This window comes from Myxocyprinus asiaticus, chromosome 6 (genome assembly GCF_019703515.2).
Source record: "Myxocyprinus asiaticus isolate MX2 ecotype Aquarium Trade chromosome 6, UBuf_Myxa_2, whole genome shotgun sequence".
Classification (NCBI taxonomy): domain Eukaryota; kingdom Metazoa; phylum Chordata; class Actinopteri; order Cypriniformes; family Catostomidae; genus Myxocyprinus; species Myxocyprinus asiaticus.
In genome coordinates, this window is record NC_059349.1 from 6,099,801 (window position 1) to 6,122,033 (window position 22,233).

A 22,233-nucleotide genomic window follows, 5' to 3' on the forward strand; every position below is an offset into this window, starting at 1 on the left:
CAATCTGAGTCACTTGCATGGGTCTGTTTGTGGGCAATGTTCGGGGCCGAATGCCGGAAACTCTCAATGCTACCTAGAGGTAAGCAGCTGTTTGTATACTCTTACTCTGGCTGTGTGATTGGTCAGATAAAATGAATTTGCTCCTCCCGACTTTGTTAATAAAACACCATATTGTGCAATTAAAAACGTTTTGGGGTTGAACATTACAGAGTTGAAGATCGGTGCCAAATGGCAAATAACAGGCTTAACTTGCAATTCCCACTGCACCACATTTTTCACAATCTGTATTTTTGTACTTCATACCAAGAAAAAGAAATATGTAAAAAAATAAAAAAATCACTGTAATTTTCAAAATTACAACTCAAAACAGCAAACAGCAAAAACAAAACAGCAATTTACTTTGGCCTCAAATATCACAAATGAGTGGAAATGTCACAATAACATGGTAAAACAAAGCTGATGGACAAAAACTCTCTCTCTCTCTCTCTCTCTTATTCCCCCCTCTCTCTCTGATTCATGGATTTTATGTTTTGCATAGAACAATATGACAGGCTTGCTGTGGATTTGAAGTGAATTACCTTTTCTGAGACGGGCTCATCAAAGCGGAAACTTTGTCATCATAGAACTTCCTCATGGCAAAGCGGTCTAACGCCTGGTCTGCACTGTCAGGAAAGTACAAACAGCATTTATTTATTTAACAGACGCTTTTATCCAAAGGGACATCCTAAGGAGGCAATAACATAAGAAACTCTGCAATACAAAGTTTCTATTTTGCTCAAATAAGTACAAACAGAGAGGAAGGTCAGAGACAGTGGTGAATGAATGAAACTTAACATATAGTGTATATATATATATGTATATACTGGTGACCAAAAGTTTGGAAAAATGTACAGATTTTGCTCTTATGGAAAGAAATTGGTATTTTTATTCACCAAAGTGGCATTCAACTGATCACAATGTATAGTCAGGACATTAATAACATGAAAATGTACTATTACAATTTGAAAAAAATGTTAAACCACTTCAAAGAGTTCTCATCAAAAAATTCTCCATGTGCAGCAATGACAGCCTTGCAGACCCTTGGCATACTCAGGTGACATTTCACCCCACGCTTCCTGTAGCACTTGCCATAGATGTGGCTGTCTTGTCGGGCACTTCTCACACACCTTACAGTCTAGCTGATCCCACAAAAGCTCAATGGGGTTAAGATCCATAACACTCTTTTCCAATTATCTGTTGTCCAATGTCTGTGTTTCTTTGCCCACTCTAACATATTCTTTTTGTTTTTCTGGCTTTTTCTTTGCCATTCTTCCAATAAGGCCTGCACCCCTGAGTCTTCTATTTACTGTTGTACATGAAACTGGTGTTGAGCGGGTAGAATTCAATGAAGCTGTCAGCTGAGGACATGTGAGGCATCTATTTCTCAAACTAGAGACTCTGATGTACTTATCCTCTTGTTTAGTTGTACATTTGGCCTTCCACATCTCTTTCTGTCCTTGTTAGAGCCAGTTTTCCTTTGTCTTTGAAGACTGTAGTGTACACCTGTATGAAATCTTCAGTTTTTGGGCAATTTCAAGCATTGTATAGCCTTCATTCCTCAAAACAATGATTGACTGATGAGTTTCTATAGATAGCTGTTTCTTTTTTGCCATTTTTGACCTAATATTGATCTTAAGACATGCCAGTCTATTGCAAACTGTGGCAACTCAAAAACAAACACAAAGACAATGTTAAGCTTCATTTAACGAACCAAATAGCTTTCAACTGTGTTTGATATAATAGCAAGTGATTTTCTAGGACCAAATTAGCAATTTAGCATGATTATTCAAGGATAAGGTGTTGGAGCGATGGCTACTGGAAATGGGGCCTGTCTAGATTTGTTTAAAAATTACCTTTTTCAAATAGTGATGGTGCTGTTTTTTACATCAGTAATGTCCTGACTATACTTTGTGATCAGTTGAATGCCACTTTGGTGAATTAAAGTACCAATTTCCAGTGTGTGTGTATATATATATATATATATATATATATATATATATATATATATATATATATATATATAAAACAGTTTGTTCCGGTCCTTGAATCTGATTGGACAAGAAACGTTCCTTGAGTGCTGGTGTCTCAGAACAGCAGTAGTCAGACACTTCACTCATTGGCTGCATCCGAAACCAAAGGTAGCTGTCAATGACACAGCAGACAGCGTTTGCATATGAAGACACCTCCAGAAACTGGTTTTGGACAGGCTACTGAGGCAGCGTAACGTCACATCGTTGCTAGGATACCAGCAACTGAATAACGGCATCAGGTGTCCACTAAAGGTAACAGGTATGTTCATTCAGTCCAACTGAACTACAATGGTCTAATAATTTAGAACAAAATCAAGAGAGTTTTGGTGATAACCAAGTGTATATTTAATAGCTACAATACTACTTTTTTGCTAGAAATGGAATCAAAAGTTGGAAAAAGTTAATAAAAATGTATACACAAATTGGCTATCAACTGCCTTTTTGGCCGCCATTTTTTTTCTTCAGCTCAACCACAACCGCCATGGATTCATGAGCACAGGATTGTGGGATTTTACAGGCAGCGAAGGATTCATCTATGCTGCCTTCAAAAATTGATCAGATGAAGGTATCTCAGTAGACAGAATGTGATGCAAACACTGGATTCGGACATGCCTTGATCCCTTCCTACATCCATATACAGCCTCCGGAGGCAGCATTTTCCTGGTTTTGGACGCAGCTTTTGTATCACTCTGCTTTTGTTTGCGGCATTCTAAACTAAAATGTATGAGCAGCGCAGATGTTTAAAAATCTAGATATGTGTCTTTTCATTTTTCCCTGTGACATTAAAGATTTTAGTCAGCAGGTTGCGACAAAAGACAAATATCTTCAGCAAGCTGACTAAGACTAAATTTTAGGAATAGAGTTAAACAGCTATAGCTTTACTGTTCATCTCTGCTTGGGAGGCGCGACAGATCCAGATAATTGCTCAACCACTCTCTCTCTGAAGCACACACACACACACACATACAAACATCCTTGTTTTTCCAATAGCTTGTTAGAAACAGCCCAAGCCACCTTTATTAGTTCTAAAGTGATGTTTTCTAATTAGTAACGGAGGATTGGGCGCATCTTTTGAACTAGCACCGGCAGATTCTGATCCGTGGCTTAAGAAAGTAGTTCCATGCACAAATGCATTTTTTTGTGACAGTCCTTAGTTTTTCCTTATTGTTTTATTTACTTGTTCGTTGAACTGTTGTATATAAGCAATATCACGAGAAGAGTGCTGTATGGCCCTAAATCAGCACTGCTGTGATTACCTACGGCACGAATCAAAGCCGTGCTGATGTAGGGACATACAGCACTCTTGCCCGTGTGATATTGCTTAAATATATACAGTATATATATTTATAAATATATGTATGTATATTTATTTATTTTTTTTAAGAAAGAGGACAGTGCACTTAAAAAAAAAAAAAAAAAAAAAATATATATATATATATATATATATATATATATATATATATATATATATATATATATATATATATACTGTATATATTTAAGCAATATCACACGAGCAAGAGTAGGATTGTGTGAAGTTCTCACGGAAGAGCATGCATGATTCAAACTAATCTGTTAAACCAAGAAACCCACAGACCACAATGGAACCAATCAGTGAAATTACAGAATGAACAGGCCCTATCCCACAGCAGGGACTAAAGCCCGTTTTAGGTACTTTTACCTGGAAATAGAATGATGTAATAATGACTCTAAGAATGAGATTTGAAATTAGTGTAAAGAGTGTTAGTACCTGGCCGAGACATCTGTGAAATGAACAAAGGACGAGATAACAACGCCTATCCGGCCCTTTCCACCCTGAGAAAAAGAGATTTAGAGTCAGAGAGTTATGTTGTTAATTTATAAATCATGAATTATTGACTACTGAGAAGTATTTCAGGAAATACATCAACATTTTCTCAGCATGTACTGTATATTACAGTTTCACTTTTGAAAAACAGCATCAATAATGAAAATATTTCCTTAAAAGTTCCTATAGCTAAACCTTTTAAAGATAGCAGACATCCCCAGTTCGTTGGTTTGTAGGGGAAGCCAAATGCACAATGATAAATGCCGAAAATGTGTCTCACCCTGCAGTGAATGACCACCACATGCAGTGGATCGGCATTGAGCCAGTTCTCTATGGCTTTACAGATGGTACAGATTTTATCCAGAGGGGGCGCATGGAAATCCGGCCATCCTGTGTCCAGAGTCTGCACATACAAACACACAAAATGCTTTTAACACTTAAATACAACTGTGTGGCATCCATATTTACTGCATGCTCTGGACATGGGAAGTTGCAGTACTATTATGTGTGTGCTGACTAACATACATCCACATGATGCTGTACAGGAACTAAGTGAACTAAGTACCTTAGGATTCATCTTGTTAAGCTCCTGCTTTCTCTCTGACAGGTTGATCACCTAGAAAGAGACGAGTACGGTCAAAACTCGCTTTGACAAAATGTGAAACATTTCAGTGCACTACAGTTTAATAGCATCTGATGAACATTCAAAAGACATACTGTAGACCAGTATCCCATAATGTTCTGGGAAATTGTCATCTTCAATGATTTTGAAAAGTAGAATAGAATCAGTTATATAGAGCCCCTTAGAGGACAGGTAGGGAATTTTTTTTTCTAAAATAATTTCACGTTCCTTCAAAATACTTTTTGCGTTCCTTCCCAATAGTCTTGCTTTCCCTCACAATACCTTTATTGGGAGATGTAAGGGAATGGCCATTACAAAAATAACCCATGGTTTCACAATAGTAACCATAGTTGAAATGTGGTAGTTGTAGTAAAACCATAGTAACCACAAAATTTACTATGGTTTTACCACAGTTACCAAAGTTTAGTGATTATATTTATAGGAAAACCATAGTAATAGTACAGGAAAACCAAAAATATGGTAATAAATAAATCAATAAAATTCATAATCATTCTGCCAAAAAAACAAAAAACAAAAAAAACAAACTTCAGTTTTACTATAATAACACCATGGTAATTTGTGGTACAAGTATGTTTTTTAAAAACAAACAAGCATGCACTTATAAAAATTAATCATGGTCTCAATTTAGTGAAACTTTAGTAACCATTTAACCATTTTTGTGGCACAAATTATGGTTTTAAATACCATGGTGCATGTACCACAAATTAACCATGGTTTTACTACGTAAAACTAACTATGTTTTGGCAGAATGATAAGGCTATGGTTTATATTGGTAGCACTTTATTATACAGTACTGTTCTACATTGGGTACTATATAATTACAACAACCTTAGTAATTACTAGATACTAAACCTAACCCTAACCTTAACCCATATTAAGTACATGTAGTTACCTAATATTACTCAGTACTTTCTTGGGTAAGTACACTGTAAGTATACTGAAAATACTCATACTGTAAAATAAAGTGCAACTTTTATATTACCATATATTAGTTTTCCTGTATTATTACAATGGCTTTATCACAAATATCATAGGGTAACACTTTATTTTAGGGATCAGAAATTAGACAGTAATTAATGATTAATAATTGGACTTGTAAGGGACTAGTTACAGACTTGTTTAGAATTATAAGGTATTTATTTGTTTGCTGATTTCTTACCCTTGCATAATAGCCTCTTTACATTTCTTTTTCCCTAACAATTAACTTGTTAGGTAAAAACAAAATATACGAATAGCTAGTAAGGTGGAAAATACATCCTTTATAGGTTCTCATTACACTGTGTGAATGTGCAGCTTATAAGTGTAAAATAAATATAAAAGGCAGAGACTTTTGTTGCTTAGTGTAAAAAGCAACAAAAAGCATCTTCTTTGCACTAAGTGCAAATAGTTTTAGATGCTATTTGCACCCCTCATTAAATATGACCATACAGTATAGGGGCATCAGTGCAACATGTTTATTGTGTTTATTTATTGAGTCCCACAGGGACCCTACACCAATCCCTAAACCTAAACCTAACCTTAACCTTCCCTGCTTTGTTGAAATACTATATGCATTCTACATGTATTTTATACGTATAAGCTGCACATTCATACAGAGTACTGAGAACCTATAAAGGATGTAATTTGCATCATACTAGCTACTGACATTTTTTTAATTTGTTTTGTTTATTTTTTTTTTATTAGCTAATAAATCCATTGTTATGACAAAAGCAAAATCAGCCAATAAAGGCTTAATAAATACTTTATAATGCCAAACAAGTCAATAACTAGTCAATTACAAGTGTAATTATTGGTCATGAATTACTGTCTAATTTCTGATCCATAAAATAAAGTGTTACCAAATAGGATTACTGTAGTAAAACTATAGTACATTTTGTGGTTATTGTTTCAGTACAAATTCCATAGTTCAACTCTTGTTACTGTAGTAAAACCATGGTTTTATTATAGTCATGGTTACAACAATATTACAATAGTAAAAAAACATGGTTAATTTTCATAAGGGATAAATAAAGCTATTGCGAAGTAACACTTTGCAAAACTTATTGCAAGGAAAGACAAAACTTTTTGTGAGGGAATGTGAAACAATTTCAGAACATACATTTCCTCCCATACAAGGGGCTCCAAACAGTTACAGTGTGGCTCATAGATTTTATATATTTTCTGTAATATTTTGGAATGTTGCTGCAAAGATTGGTAAGCCAAAGCAAACATTTTTCTCCCCCTTTTCTCCCTAATTTAGAATGCCCAATTCCCAATGCACTCTAAATCCTCATGGTGGCATAGTGACTCGCCTCAATCCGGGTGGCAGAGGACGAATCTCAGTTGCCTCCGTGTCTGAGAACACCAATCTGCGCATCTTATCACGTGGCTTGTTGAGTGCGTTACCGTGGAGACGTAGCATGTGTGGAGGCCCACGCTATTCTCCACGGCATCCACGCACAACTCACCACGTGCCCCACAGAGAGTGAGAACCACACATTATAGCGACCACGAGGAGGTTACCCCATGTGACTCTACCCTCCCTAGCAACTGGGCCAATTTGGTTGCTTAGGAGACCTGGCTGGAGACACTCTGCATGCCCTGGATTCGAACTCGCGACTCCAGGGGCGGTAGTCAGCATCAGTACTTGCTGAGCTACCCAGGCCCCCTTCCTTTAATTTATTATTATATAAGTGTCATGGTTTTATGTGTTTTTGTTCATGTTTTGTGTTAATGTCTTTTTGCAAGTTTAGTTCCTGTTTTAAAGTCATGTGTTCCATGTCATGTTATTCCCTGTTTCCCTGTTTCAGGTCATGTGATTTCATGTTTCCCTCCATGTTCATGTGTCTTGCCTTCATTAGTTTATTGTCTTGTTACCTTGTTATCAGTTCTGTCTTGTCATTGGTTATCATTGTCATGTTTCTCCCTTGTCCATGTATTTAAGCCTCATGTTTGCCATTGTCCATTGTCAGGTATTGTGTTTATGTAACATTGTTTGGTAGTCAAGTCATCTAATTTTGTTCATGTTTATGTTTTCTGTTCACGGTTTCTGGATTTCACATTGATGTAAATAAACACTGCACTTGGGTTCTACACATCACCATCATTGTCTGCCTGTCATTGCCAGCATCATTAAATTTAGGGTTCTTGTTGCTCAGCTGTTAGAGCATGGTGCAAGCAATATCAAGTTCATGCATTTGATTCCCAGAGTCAATGCACATACTTTAATAATTTAAGCAAACAAAATTGTATTAAAATTATTTGAAATAAGACATCTGTAAAGCAGCTGTCGGTCTCGCAATGTGAATGATGATCAGTATAGGACAATGAACACATGGGATTGCAGAAAATGGTGAAATAGATTTCCTAAATTTCAATAAATACTAGATGTACTGTATGATACCACACAACTTAACGTGACAGAGTGATGGATTGGTTTGTACAATCTGAACTTAATTATTAAAGCAATAAAACTGGTCATCCTTTCAACAAATTCATATAAAATTAGACATAGTAAACTACACAAACAAAGCAGAAGCTTGTTTTGTTTCGTAAGGTACTTCAGATTTCTCCATAACATGTGTTATGTGTGATGGCCCCTCACCAAATATTTGTCTGCATGTTTGGACTTGAGCATGCGTGTGACATCTCGCAGGTTGCGCAGGTATGTCTCTTCAAAGCAGTCCTGAGGGAAGGACACAGCAATGATGCGCTCCGTCACATAGGTGAGGTCAAGTTCATATCCCTCCTCCATCTGCCAACAAAGAGACAATATGGATTTACTTTCAAGGAAAACATGAACTTCAGAAGGTACAGGAAAGGTTTGTGAAGAATGAGTCCATGACAACACATGTAAACAAATCCACAAGAATGACTTTCAGCATGGCTAATACTTCATTGCTGACCTAAGACTTAGTTGGATATTTATGTAGAAGCCAAACTTTAGATCTAAAAACTTTTTCACAACACTTGTACAAGGTATCATAAACAAGTGAACATTAATGGTTCAACTTAATGGTTGAAAACCATCAAAACAATAACTGTTATGTTATGGTATGTTTTGTTCATGATAATACATTAAAAACATTTGCCTGTTATTTACTTACTGGCATAACATTTCTAGCCATGCACCTAATTTCTTTGACATGTGGCATTCATGCAGTGAGCTCACAGCTCTGGACTTCCTGTGTTGCTCGAGCCAGGCTTCATCTGCTGAGGTTTATCTGTGTGTCATCTCTAATTCTTCTGCTTAACACAACAGCACACAGCCAATAAGAGAGGGACATTCTTCAGTGTGTGAGAACCCCAGATGACCAGACCTCACATTTGGCCATTATATAGGGTTTTGAAAATGGATTTAAACCAGGAAGACTTATTTATTGGTAAGTGCTGCATAAATGTATGGTGCTTTATTAAGCACACAACATGTCTAGGGCTGTTGATTTAACATGTTAATTTAGTGCAATTAATTATTATGAAATTAATCACGCCCCTGATCCGTACAGAAAATGCCATAATTAGGAATGTTCCTATTATTGGAGCAGTTCAAGCTTAATGTACCACCTTGATGCAGTAGGGGACAGTCAGCACAACCTCAGCTGTACAGGCAACACTCTTCATCAAACCAACGAGCAGTCAGCCTTCCACACTTTGCACTCAAAGATTGCTGAACCAAACAATGCACAACAGAATGCAGGGATTTCGACACTCATTTTCGATGTTTTAAACTATGTTTAACTTGATACAGAATCCTAAAAACGCAGCGCATATGGCCAGAGATGCTGAAAAGCAGTGATATGTGACACAACCATAAGCGTAAGATGTTCCAACGCATTCATCTGACGCATGAGTACATAGACCAACAATTTTAAATAGCGCAGACGGAAACATGCCAGTAATATGTTTATGGTAAATATGGAAATAAAACGAATTATATTTTGACTTTTAAAGCCACTTTTTGTATTGTCTAAATGCTCTATTTGTCTGCTTTCACAATATATGTATATGAAGTTTTGTATTTGAATTATTTTTAGTATTGTGTTAAATTTATAATTATTTTAAGTATTATATACACTAAACTATCTTTATTTGGGGGCTTTTCTCAATAAATATTGATACAGTGGCAAGAAAAAGATTGTGAAACCTTTGTAAATAGCTGGCTCTCTGCATTAATTGGTCATAAAATGTGACCTAGACCAGTGGTTCTCAACTGGTTTTGCTTCAGGTCCCAGATTTTACATTGGAAATCAAGTGGCGACACACCATAGTAAAAAGGTAACCTGTATTTAATGCATCCTGGGTCGCATTTCCTTTTATGTTGCATAGTTTTGTTCATGGTTTTCAAGTACAAGAACATGCATCAAGTGACATTATTTTTGTTGTTGATGTCAACAACAAAAGTGACCAAAGGTTTTCTCTCCCCCCTTTTAAAAATTGAAGAGCATATTTACTTATATGAGCCCATTATTATCCCGTTTGTTTCTTAATTTCAAACATAATTCAAACAGAACATGCATATTACACAGGAGGAAAGGCTCCTCATTACCATGGTTAGGTCAGTGTAGCTAGTCTTAAATAATAATAGTATTAAATTATAGTATTTATGAAAAAATAAGTACTAGCTGAAACACATCTGGAAACTTTAACTACAACTGCCACTGTTGATATAAAATGAGGTCTAATAGATTCTACATTTAGATTATTTCAAAGGAAACTATAAACTTTTGTCAAAACAGAAGTTACTTTTACTCATGTAAAATCGTGAAACAATTTTGTAAAGGTGATGTGTAATGATTTTCTTTTCTTTTTTTGGTGCATAGCACAGTGTTGCTCTTTTCTTCCTCAGTGCTGTTTGGCATGTCAGGGCTGCCTACTGTTTGAGAGGTTTGACTTGACTTCCTCTGTGATGCTTTAAACTAGAAAAGTCTCACTAGAATTGAAATTGGTCACATCAGTTTTGAGGTCTGCACTCCGCAATATCGAGGGAAGCCGAGCTGGTTCCGTTACACTTGTGCGAAAGTGCAGATGAGAAGCCTTTAGCTGATTGCGAGATTATCATTAAATCTGCCTCGGCAGTCCTAAATAGGTTATCACTTGGGCGGCCGCCAAAATATCTTCAATGGGAGAACCATGGCATTGTTCTTTCCCTGCTGTCTATGACCCAGTCCGAATAGATCTGCGACCCACCGGTTGAGAAACACTGATCTAGTGTGCTTAAGCTAACAACACACAAATTAAAGTTATAATCTTTCATGTCTTTATTGAACACATTAAACATTCACAGTGCTGTGGAAAAAGTAAGTGAACCCTTGGATTTAATAACTGATCAATCATCCTTTGACAGCAATAAACTCAACCAAACGTTTCCAGTAGATGTGGATTAGACCTGCACAACATTCAGAAGGAATTTTGGACCATTCTTCCTTACAGAACTGCTTCAGCTCAGCCATATTCTTAGGATGTCTGGTGTGAACAGCTCTCTTGAGGTCATTCCACAGCATCTCTATTGGGTTAAGGTCTGGGCTCTGACTGGGCCAAAAGGTGAATTTTCTTTTTTTGAAGCCATTCTGTAGTGGATCTACTTCAATGTTTAGGGTCATAGTCCTGCTGCATCGCCCAACTTCTACTGAGCTGGTGCACAGCCACTTTGACATTATCCTGTAGGATATCTTCATAAACTTGGGAATGCCCCAAATTATGATGCTCCTCCATTGTTCTTCACTGATGGGATGATGTATTCACATTGGTATGCTGTGCCCTTTTTACACCATACGTAGTGCTTTTTGTTCTTTCCAAACAATTCAACCTTAGTTTCATCAGTCCACAACACATTTAGCATTGTGGAGTGTCAAAGTGATCTTTGGCAAACTTCAGTTGTGCAGCAGTGTTTTTGTTGGAAAGCAGTGGCTTCCTTCGTGGTGTTTTGCCATGGACACCATGCCTGTTTAATGTTTTTCATATAGTAGACTCATGAACAGAGATATTAGCCAGTTCCAATGATTCCTTCAAATCTTTAGCTGTCACTCTATGGTTATTTCTTTACCTCATTGTGCATTCTGCGGTGTACCCTTTGAGTCATCTTGGCTGTATGGCTACTTCTAGTGAGAGTACTAAATCATCTCCATTTATAAAGTAGCTCTAACCCACACCTCTAATCATGTTTCATTAACTGGATGCCAGGTTTGTCCACTCCTGATTCGAATCAGCTTTTATTGATGTCATTAACCTTTTTACATCCAACATTGTGAATGTTTGAATGATGTATTCATTATGTACAAGAACAGTACAATACTTTGTGTGTTATTAAAACAGATTGTGTTTGTTCATTATTGTAACTTAGATAATGATAAAATAAATTAAGACAAATTTATACATAAATGCAGGTAATTCCAAAAGTTTCACATACTTTTTCTTGCCACTGTATATGCGATTAATTCTGATAGTTCATTGCCACATAATGAAATTAATTTTATTAAAATGTTTAATCGACTGAAAGCCGTTGTCACAACAAGATGATATTTAGTCACAACATGATGCCTTTTTAACCCTGAGAGACCCAAGCATTGATGTTCTTAAAATATTATTTTTTTTCACTCTTGAACATGTTTTTAGGAAGCCAGTGATTATAAAAAAAATACATAAGGTTTATGCATATTTTGCAGTGGGGAGAAATTTGGGAAAATGTAGCAAAATTGCAATGCTGGGCATTTAGGGTTGCAAAATGTCACTACTTTTTTTAATACAGTAAGTTAAACTTTTCAGTTCACAACACAAATGTATATGATTTTTTATTTTATTTATTGTTTTTATTTTTTTTATTACAACTTGTAAGGGTAAAATCATAAACAGTTAACTTTAAATATTTCAAATCTTTAAAACAGTATTCTTTGCAAAAGATCATCTGAATATTCTTAAAACTTGAAGAGTTTACATTTTCCTGTTTTTTCAGTTAAAAATGACTATTGTGTGACCATTTACATATGAAAATTAAGAAAACAGTTTTTTGGTCATTTGAGCACAAGCGGATATCATACTTCATGCAGGCAGATGTTGTAAATCCATCCTTGCAGAACCTACATCTGGCTCTTTTTTCTGTCTTCACCGGCAAATGCCCCACATTATCTTGCCAAATGCTGGGGGGTGGGACATTGCAGCTCATCTTTTTCTCTTTGGGAGCTGATGACCTCTCTTCAGCTGTGGATGGTCTGCCTCTATTTGCAGTATTGATCTGAATGAGGGAGGTAGCCAGCTGTGCCTGGAAGTGCCTCCTTTTCAGGGTGTCTTTTTCTGGGATTTGCAAGGCTTTGCAATCACACCTAAACAGCAAACAAGCATTGACTACTCCAAGTATGATAGTGTGCCAGAAGATATACAAGTACCAACGTCTGGACCTGATGTTCAGCTTGTACTTGGCTGTGAAGGAATCAAGCAAATCAATGCCACCCATGCACTGGTTGTACACCCTCACAATAGAAGGTCTGCTGACTTCAAGATAAAACTTTGTGCATTTGTCTCAATGCTTTATCGTCTCTACTGGTTTTGGTACCAGTGACACTTGGCAGATTTCTTCTTGCTACATGCTGAATCGCACCTTTCATCAGAGGAACTATTCTCACTTTCCTCTTTTTCCTCACTGGCTTTCTTTCTGTTTTTTTCCCTCATGTTCATTAGTAAGATCCTTACATCATTTTCTGTACTTTCTTCATCACTATCACTGTCCTCTGATTAAATTTCAAAATCACTTGTATCTCCGTGAACAATTGCCTCCAACACATCCTGAACTGAAAAACATCTTCCTCCTTTTGTCAATGGGATTCTGAACATACTTAGAATATGCCCTTCTCTTACCAACTGTATGCAATGTGATATATGTAGTACAATAAAAATAAAAATAAAAAAAATAATTAATGAGACAATAATGAGAAAATAGCACAGAAAATAGCTGAAAATAATTTGGAATAGTTTATATATGATTTACTGAATAGGTTTCATTGTGTGAGAACTATAGAAAAAGTTCCCTATCTGTCACTCACTCGACGTTGTGTCGATGTAGTGACACTAGGGGTCACTCTTGGGAGCCCGAGACACCTCTGGTCTTTGATAAAAGGCCAATGAAAATTGGTGAGTGGTATTTGCATGCCACTCCCCCGGACATATGGGTATAAAAGTAGCTGGTATGCAACCACTCATTCAGATTTTCTCTTCGGAGCCGAACAGTCATGCTCATTGAGCTGAATTCTACTGTTCATTCACCTCTGCTGGATCTGATGGCGCATTTCAGCGGCTTCTCCCTCCTCTGCATTGGTGCACTGCAGAGAACACCCCTGGGTGCTTCGGCAGAAAACAAAGAGAGTATATTTTCTGAAAGAGCCTTTTCCTCTAAAAGAGTATATTTCTCAAAAAGAGCGGCACACATGGAACGTCTTTTTAAAGACACGTCCCCGCTCCCCGCCTCGGTCCTTCTACCTACGGGTATGAGGCCAGCGCGGCTAGCACTGGGGGCGATCGGGTATCCCCCCGCGGACCTCCCATTCCCCAGCACGCTCGTCTGCCCCGGGCATCTGGATGAGTTTGCCAGCTTGTCTCATGGCGAGTCTGGCTTCTTGTTCAGAGCCCACGAAGATGATGAGCTCTCGAGCGCAGCATCGGAGGGTGGGCTTGTCCAGTCGTATGCAGAAGCCTCAGCTGGGCTTCCCCCCTCGGGGACGATTGCCCAATCACAGGCTGATGCCGAAATGACGGACATGCTTTCCCGGGCGGCCGCGAGCGTTGGGTTAGAGTGGAAACCTCCGCTCTCCCCTGAACCCTCATGGCTTGATGATTGGTTCCTGGGCTCACGGCGCTGCTCAAAGCAGCCACACCCTGCTCCAGTGCCATTCTTCCCGGAAGTGCACGAGGAGCTGACGAAATCATGGGAGGCACCTTTTACTGCCCAGCCCCGATTCCGCAGTTCCCCCGCTCTCACTACCCTCGATGCATATGAGACCACTTCAGCACTGGCTCTAGACTCGAGAACCAAGATGGGCATGGCACCACGGGACACATCGCGTGGTCATCACGCCGGTCTGTCACCGTCTTTTCAGCCCTTGGACTGACCTCTCGTTTCTACGGGCAGGTGTTCCTCTAGAACTGGTCTCCAGGGGCGTCGTGGTCACGACAGATGCCTCCAAAACGGGCTGGGGCACTGTTTGCAATGGGCATGCAGCTGCCGGCCTGTGGATGGGCCTGCGACTGCATTGGCACATCAACTGCCTCGAGTTGTTGGCAATTCTGCTCGCCCTGCGGAGGTTTCGGCCGTTGATCCAGGGCAAGCACGTGTTAGTTCGGACAGACAACACGGCAATGGTAGCATATGTCAACCGCCAAGGCGGTCTGCCCTCCCGTTGTATGTCACAATTCGCCCACCGTCTCCTCCTCTGGAGTCAGCAGCACTTCAAGTCGCTGCAAGCCACTCACATCCCGGGCAACCTCAACACTACAGTGGACACGCTGTCACAGCAGGTTACCCTCAGGGGAGAGTGGAGACTCCACCCTCAGGTGGTCCAGCTGATTTGGAGTCGATTCGGATGGGCACAGGTGGACCTGTTTGCCTCCCAAGAATCCTCCCACTGCCTGCTCTGGTACACCCTCACCGAGGCTCCCCTCAGCATAGACGCGCTGGCACACAGCTGGCCCCTGGCCTTCGCAAATATGCGTTTCCCCCAGTGAGCCTACTTGCACAGACCCTGTGCAAGGTCAGGGAGGATGAGGAGTAGGTCGTCCTGGTAGCACCCTACTGGCCCACCCAGACGTGGTTCTCAGACCTCACACTCCTCGCGACAGCCCTTCCCAGGTGAATTCCCCTGAGGAAGGACCTTCTTTCTCAGGGACGGGGTACCCTCTGGCACCCGCAACCAGACCTCTTGAATCTCCATGTCTGGCCCCTGGACGGGACCTGTGGTGGTAGACACGATCGCTCAGACTAGGGCCCCCTCTACGTGGCACCTGTATGCCTTTAAGTGGCGTCTGTTCACTAAGTGGTGTTCTTCCCGATGGGAAGACCCCCAGAGATGCGCAGTCGGTTCAGGGCTTTCCTTCCTGCAGGAGAGGTTGGAAGGGAGGCTGTCCCCTTCTACCTTGAAGGTGTACATTGCCGCCATAGCAGCACACCATGACGCAGTCGACGGTAAGTCCTTAGGGAAGCACGACCTGATCATCAGGTTCCTAAGAGGCGCCAGGAGGCTGAATCCCTCCAGACTGCGCCTCGTTCCCTCATGGGACCTCTCTGTAGTTCTTCAGGGTCTACAGAGAGTCCCCTTTGAGCCTTTGCAGTCAGCCGAGCTTAAGGCACTCTCCTTGAAGACTGCCCTCCTGAATGAGCTCACTTCCATCAAGAGGGTAGGAGACCTGCAAGTGTTCTCTGTCAGCGAAACGTGCCTGGAGTTCGGTTCGGGTTACTCTCATGTGATCCTGAGACCCCGACCGGGCTATGTGCCCAAGGTTTTCACCACGCCTTTTAGGGACCAGGTGGTGAACCTGCAAGCGCTGCCCCAGGAGGAGGCAGACCCAGCCCTGTCGTTGCTGTGTCCGGTGCACGCTTTACGCATCTATTTGGATAGCACGCAGAGCTTTAGGATCTCTGAGCAGCTCTTTGTCTGCTTTGGTGCACAGTGGAAAGGAAGCGCTGTCTCCAAGCAGAGGATCGCCCACTGGCTCATTGACGCCATAACTATGGCATATCACGCCCAGGACATGCCGCCCTCGGTAGGGCTACGAGCCCATTCTACCAGGGGTGTAGTGGCTTCCTGGGCCCTGGCTAGGGGTGCCTCTCTAATAGACATTTGCAGAGCAGCAGGCTGGGCAACACCCAACACCTTTGCAAGATTCTACAACCTCCGGGTGAAACCGGATTCGTCCCAGGTAGTGGCACGCAATACAAGCAGATAAGCCCGGGATAGCCGGCCGGGTGTATCGCTTGCACATAGTGCCTTCCACCTCCTTTTGAGCTGAAGACGTGCGCCATTAACTCCCAGTAGTTTTCACAAGCTTTGTTCCCTGGTTGACTTCCTCCGAGCCCTGTGGCAGTCGAGTTTTCGGAGAGACTCACTGCCGGCCCAGTACACGTGCTAACTAAGAGTCCTGTTCTGGGGTAGGTGCTCCACATGTGGCGGTTCCCTGTAAGGCTAACCCCATGTGATGTATATCTTCCGCTAATTCGTTTCCCTGTTGGCAAACTGCGTCTTCCTTGGGCAGAGCCCCTCTACCCCAGTCTCCATGTTCGTAGTAACTCCTCCCCCGTTGGGTAGGATCTACCTTGAAGACTCTCCACATGGTTGGAAAGACCATGTGATGTATTCTTCCACTTAAATATCCCCCCTCTCTTTGGGCGAGGTGTGGTCTCCACGGTGTATTCCCCTTGGGAGGGACACCCCCAACTAGACCTGGTGGCTCAGTTGTATAATCCCCCTTCTTTTTTGGGGAGTGGAAAAAAGAGAAGGGGAAAAGAGGCCACAACTGGGTTAAGCCTGTCTCTATCTCTTGGGTAGTCGACTTGTCCCCAAAGGGCCGTTTGACACTCATAACTATGTTGGGGGAGGTTACGTGTCGACCTGGTGTGCTGGCTATGAGGCACACAGTAGTCTGCCCACCACACACCACCAGTTCACGTAACACAGTTCAGCCAATTGTGGCATTTCGTATAGGGACCCCTAGTGTCACTACATCGACACAACGTCGAGTGAGTGACAGATAGGGAACGTCATGGTTACATGTGTAACCCCCGTTCCCTGATGGGGGGAATGAGACATTGTGTCCCTCCTGCCACAACACTGAACTACCCGCTGAAATGGTCGGACCTCATATTGGCTCCTCAGCATAAAACCTGAATGAGTGGTTGCATACCAGCTCCTTTTATACCCGTATGTCCGGGGGAGTGGCATGCAAATACCACTCGCCAATTTTCATTGGCCTTTTATCAAAGACCAGAGCTGTCTCGGGCTCCCAAGAGTGACCCCTAGTGTCACTACATCGACACAACTTCTCATTCCCTCCATCAGGGAATGGAAGTTACACAAGTAACAATGACATTTGACCACTAATGCACAGCGTTGCGTTTTTGCTACACTTAAAAAAGTGGTCTCAGATTTAAGTCACTAAACATGTTAGGAATTAAGAAAAAACATATTTGATGTCAAATACTTACTTGAAAAATGGCTTAATTTGTTCCAGAATTGTTAAACTTTGTGTCAGCAAGCTGGAACTTTTTTTGTTTTGACTTAAGCAAGCTGAAACAGTTAATTTGCATTTTTTCCCCACCAGAACTGATGTAATTTAATTGAGGTATTATTTGATTGCATTGTAAAAACATTGCAATTCTGCTATACTGGGTCTCTGAGGGTTAAAGGATATATCAATAAAGTTTTTGACTCATAAAGAATTTCGATAATGGAGTGGTAGTAGAGAAAAAGGGGTGCTGTAGAAATACACTCACGGAGCACTTTATTAGGAACACTATGGTCCTAAAAAAGTGCCTGACATGGTCTTCTGCTGTTGTAGCCCATCCACCTCAAGGTTCGATGTGTTGTGCATTCTGAGATGCTTTTCTGCTCACATCAATTGTACAGAGTGGTTATCTGATTTGCTGTAGCCTTTCTGTCAGCTCGAACCAGTCTGGCCATTCTCCGTTGACCTCTCTCATCAACAAAGTGTTTCCGTCCACAGAACTGCCACTCACTGGATGTTTTTTGTTTTTGACACAATTCAGAGTAAACTCTAGAGACTGTTGTTTGTGAAAATCCCAGGAAATCAGCAGTTACAGAAATACTCAAACCAGCCCGACTTGCACCATCATGCCACGGTCAAAATCACTGAGATCAAAATTTGTACCCATTCTGATGGTTGATGTGAAAATTAACTGAACTTTCTGACCGGTATCTGCATTATTTTATGCATTTCACTGCTGCCACACCATTAGCAGATTAGATAATTGCATGAATAAGTAGGTGTACAGGTGTCCCTAATAAAGTGCTCAGTGAGTTTATGTTTGTATGTGTCTTCAATTCATATATTCCCAACTAATGAAATCAGGTCTGAATTGCTTCTGATTTCAATTATGACATGAAATAGTCATTCTAATTTTATAGTGAACTAGTTTGATAATATAAGGAATGTTCTATAATACAATTCTATAATTTTCTGTCAAAGTTTTTAAAATATATCCAACACACATTTAATTTTTCTGTCAATTTGTTTTACTTCCAAATAACTTTATAGCCTCTTGCATTTGATTCTGTTTATAATTTTGAGTAAAGGGCCACAGTAGATCAGCAACTTGCAGATTAACAGTCACATGTTTTGCAATAAATCATAAAGCTGATTAGAAATATTAATTTATTATTGTCACAGTCTGTCTCCCTCATTCTCTTCAAGGACTCTTATTTTGAAGTTTTCCCCTGGACTTCATTTCCCAGAATTCTCTGCCCTAATCACTTCCACTGTTCCTTATTTTCCTCACCTGTATTCCATTCCTTCATTTAGTGCTTTGTGTATAAATTCCCTATAGTTTAGTTTAACTCATTTGTCAGTCCTTGAAGTGTTTCGTTGAGTTAATGAAGTGTTACGTTGTGCTTAGTGTTTTAATGCATTTGTTTCCACTGCAGCGTGTTTAATTAGAGGATCTAAAGATTCCACTCCTGCATCTCCTGTCTTACTCTTCCACTCCTAGACACCCAACGTTACAATTATATTATTATTATAACAAATTATATTATTATTAGGGCTATCAATCAATGAAAATGTTTAATCGAATAAATTACATTGTATGCAGATGAATAAATCGAATTAATTGCAATTAATTGCATATGTAAATATTTTCTGAGAAAGCCCCTCAAATGACAATTCAATATATAATGATTAAATAATTATAAATAGTTATATTAAAATAATTCTAAATAAAAATAAATATATTTAAAAAAAATAATAATTCAGATAATTCAAATGTATTACATTAATTAGGCACACAAGTTAAGCATTAAAAAAAGCAATTCAAAGGTGGCTTTAGAATGCAATAAATTGTTTATTTCCATATTATTGAACATGAGCCTATCATTGGCCTACAGTTCAGAGTAATCAATTTTTCAAGTGAATTCGTCAATCAGTCCGAGATGTATTATAAGGGCTTGTCTAAAGACACATCAATGCACACTTGCTTCTCGGTTGCGTAATAAACATACCGTTGTTATTTTATTTATTTTTTATGTTTTTTATCCCCTTTTCTCCCGATTTGGAATGCCCAATTTCCACTACTTATTAGGTCCTTGTGGTGGTGTGGTTAATCACCTCAATCCAGGTGGCGGAGGACAAGTCTCCGCTTCTGAGACAGTCAATCCATTTGTCAGTCCTTGAAGTGTTTCGTTCACGTGGCTCGATGGGCATGACACCGTGGAGACTCACAGCATGTGGAGATTATGCTACTCACCGCGATCCACGCACAACTTACCATGTGCCCCATTGAGAGCGAGAACCACTAATCGCGACCACAAGGAGCTTACCCCATGTGACTTAACCATCCCTAGCAACCGGACCAATTTGGTTGCTTAGGAGACCTGGCTGGAATCACTCAGCACACCATGGATTCGAACACACGACTCCAGGGGTGGTAGTCAGCGTCAATACTCGCTGAGCTACCCAGGCCCCGTAAACACACCGTTTTTAGGTTGCTGTGTCAATTTACAGTATACGAAGTTTGAAACTTAGAAAAACATTTCTTGAGATCCCTGCCTTCGGATTTGCGTTCCATCAAGCTGTGTTTGTACCAGAGCATGTCAGTGGAGCGGTGATAATTCCACCTGAGCGGAGAGCACCTTTTTGAAGATTCAACTCCACTCGCTCAGACCGCTTGCTCAACCCAGACTGCGGTTTGTGATATGCTAGTTTGGGAACCTGAGAAATAAGCAATAGGCCTTAGGGAGACCAAACATTGTTTTAGTGAAGTTGCAAACCTTATAGCCTACATAAATGCAAAGAATTAATCAAAGTTAAGAACAAGGAAATCGAAAGGGAGTGTGCAGAGACCGTGAGAATTAGCAAATATTCCTTTTGGAATGCATCATATTTCAAGAAAGCACGAGGATGTGCTATGCGCGAACATGGTAGTACATCAAAAGGTGAGCTAGTAGGCTACACTACCATTCGATAATAAATTAATAGATAAGTAGATAGTAAGGTAGCTTGTTGTTTTTACAATCATGTCAGTGAAGCTGCCAGCTAGATGCAGGCTTGGTTCTGCTGTGTTGCGAATGTTAGAGCACCCTCAATTGAATATGTCAGCTTGATAATATTGTATATTGGCAAAGTATATTTCCTTGAATCCTGGTGAACACACACACAAAATCCCTGCATCAAAATTAATAAACATGTATGATCTTGCAGATCAGTGTGTCCTAATTTGCAGGCGAAGCATTCTGCTTTCATGCCTTCATTGTACATTTCAGCATTTGATTGGTAAAGATTTCCGCTCTTGCATAGAGAATTTCATAGCGGAATTATCTCACTTAATCGGCTGCCTGTTGCTTTCGATTTCTGCTCTGGGATAAAGTGGCACATAACTGCTAGTCAGTTTCCCAAAGCCAAATCCACACCTTAACGAGAAGTGAAATGTAAAAAAATGACTCTAGATTAGTGGTTACGGAAAACATCTTCTGACATCGCTTGCTCCATTCATGCACAGAGAAAAAAACTTTTCTGAAACGAAGGCAGTGTAATTTGCGAATTAAATAATGTTTATTTGTTTTAGGATCATTAAACATGATTTCATCTAATATATATATATATATATATATATATATATATACAGGTGCATCTCAATAAATTAGAATGTCGTGGAAAAGTTCATTTATTTCAGTAATTCAACTCAAATTGTGAAACTCGTGTATTAAATAAATTCAATGTACACAGACTGAAGTAGTTTAAGTCTTTGGTTCTTTTAATTGTGATGATTTTGGCTCACATTTAACAAAAACCCACCAATTCACTATCTCAACAAATTAGAATATGGTGACATGCCAATCAGCTAATCAACTCAAAACACCTGGAAAGGTTTCCTGAGCCTTCAAACTGGTCTCTCAGTTTGGTTCACTAGGCTACACAATCATGGGGAAGACTGCTGATCTGACAGTTGTCCAGAAGACAATCATCGACACCCTTCACAAGGAGGGTAAGCCATAAACATTTATTGCCAAAGAAGCTGGCCGTTCACAGAGTGCTGTATCCAAGCATGTTAACAGAAAGTTGAGTGGAAGGAAAAAGTGTGGAAGAAAAAGATGCACAACCAACCGAGAGAACCGCAGCCTTATGAGGATTGTCAAGCAAAATCGATTCAAGAATTTGGGTGAACTTCACAAGGAATGGACTGAGGCTGGGGTCAAGGCATCAAGAGCCACCACACTCAGACGTGTCAAGGAATTTGGCTACAGTTGTCTTATTCCTCTTGTTAAGCCACTCCTGAACCACAGACAACGTCAGAGGCGTCTTACCTGGGCTAAGGAGAAGAAGAACTGGACTGTTGCCCAGTGGTCCAAAGTCCTCTTTTCAGATGAGAGCAAGTTTTGTATTTCATTTGGAAACCAAGGTCCTAGAGTCTGGAGGAAGGGTGGAGAAGCTCATAGCCCAAGTTGCTTGAAGTCCAGTGTTAAGTTTCCACAGTCTGTGATAATTTGGGGTGCAATGTCATCTGCTGGTGTTGGTCCATTGTGTTTTTT

At 40.1% G+C, this 22,233-nt stretch overlaps 1 protein-coding gene across 1 annotated transcript in view; it reads right to left on the reverse strand.

The window, feature by feature from the left end:
* The window catches only part of LOC127442854 (tensin-3-like), an 84,030-nt gene that overhangs the window by 41,854 nt on the left and 19,943 nt on the right, over positions 1-22,233 (reverse strand). Inside the window, exons 2-6 of the mRNA XM_051701093.1 lie at positions 8,103-8,252; positions 4,442-4,492; positions 4,157-4,279; positions 3,820-3,884; positions 579-662 (exon numbers count right to left, since the gene is read on the reverse strand). Coding sequence (XP_051557053.1) covers positions 579-662; positions 3,820-3,884; positions 4,157-4,279; positions 4,442-4,492; positions 8,103-8,252 — 473 coding nt within the window. The remainder of the gene's footprint in view (positions 1-578; positions 663-3,819; positions 3,885-4,156; positions 4,280-4,441; positions 4,493-8,102; positions 8,253-22,233) is intronic.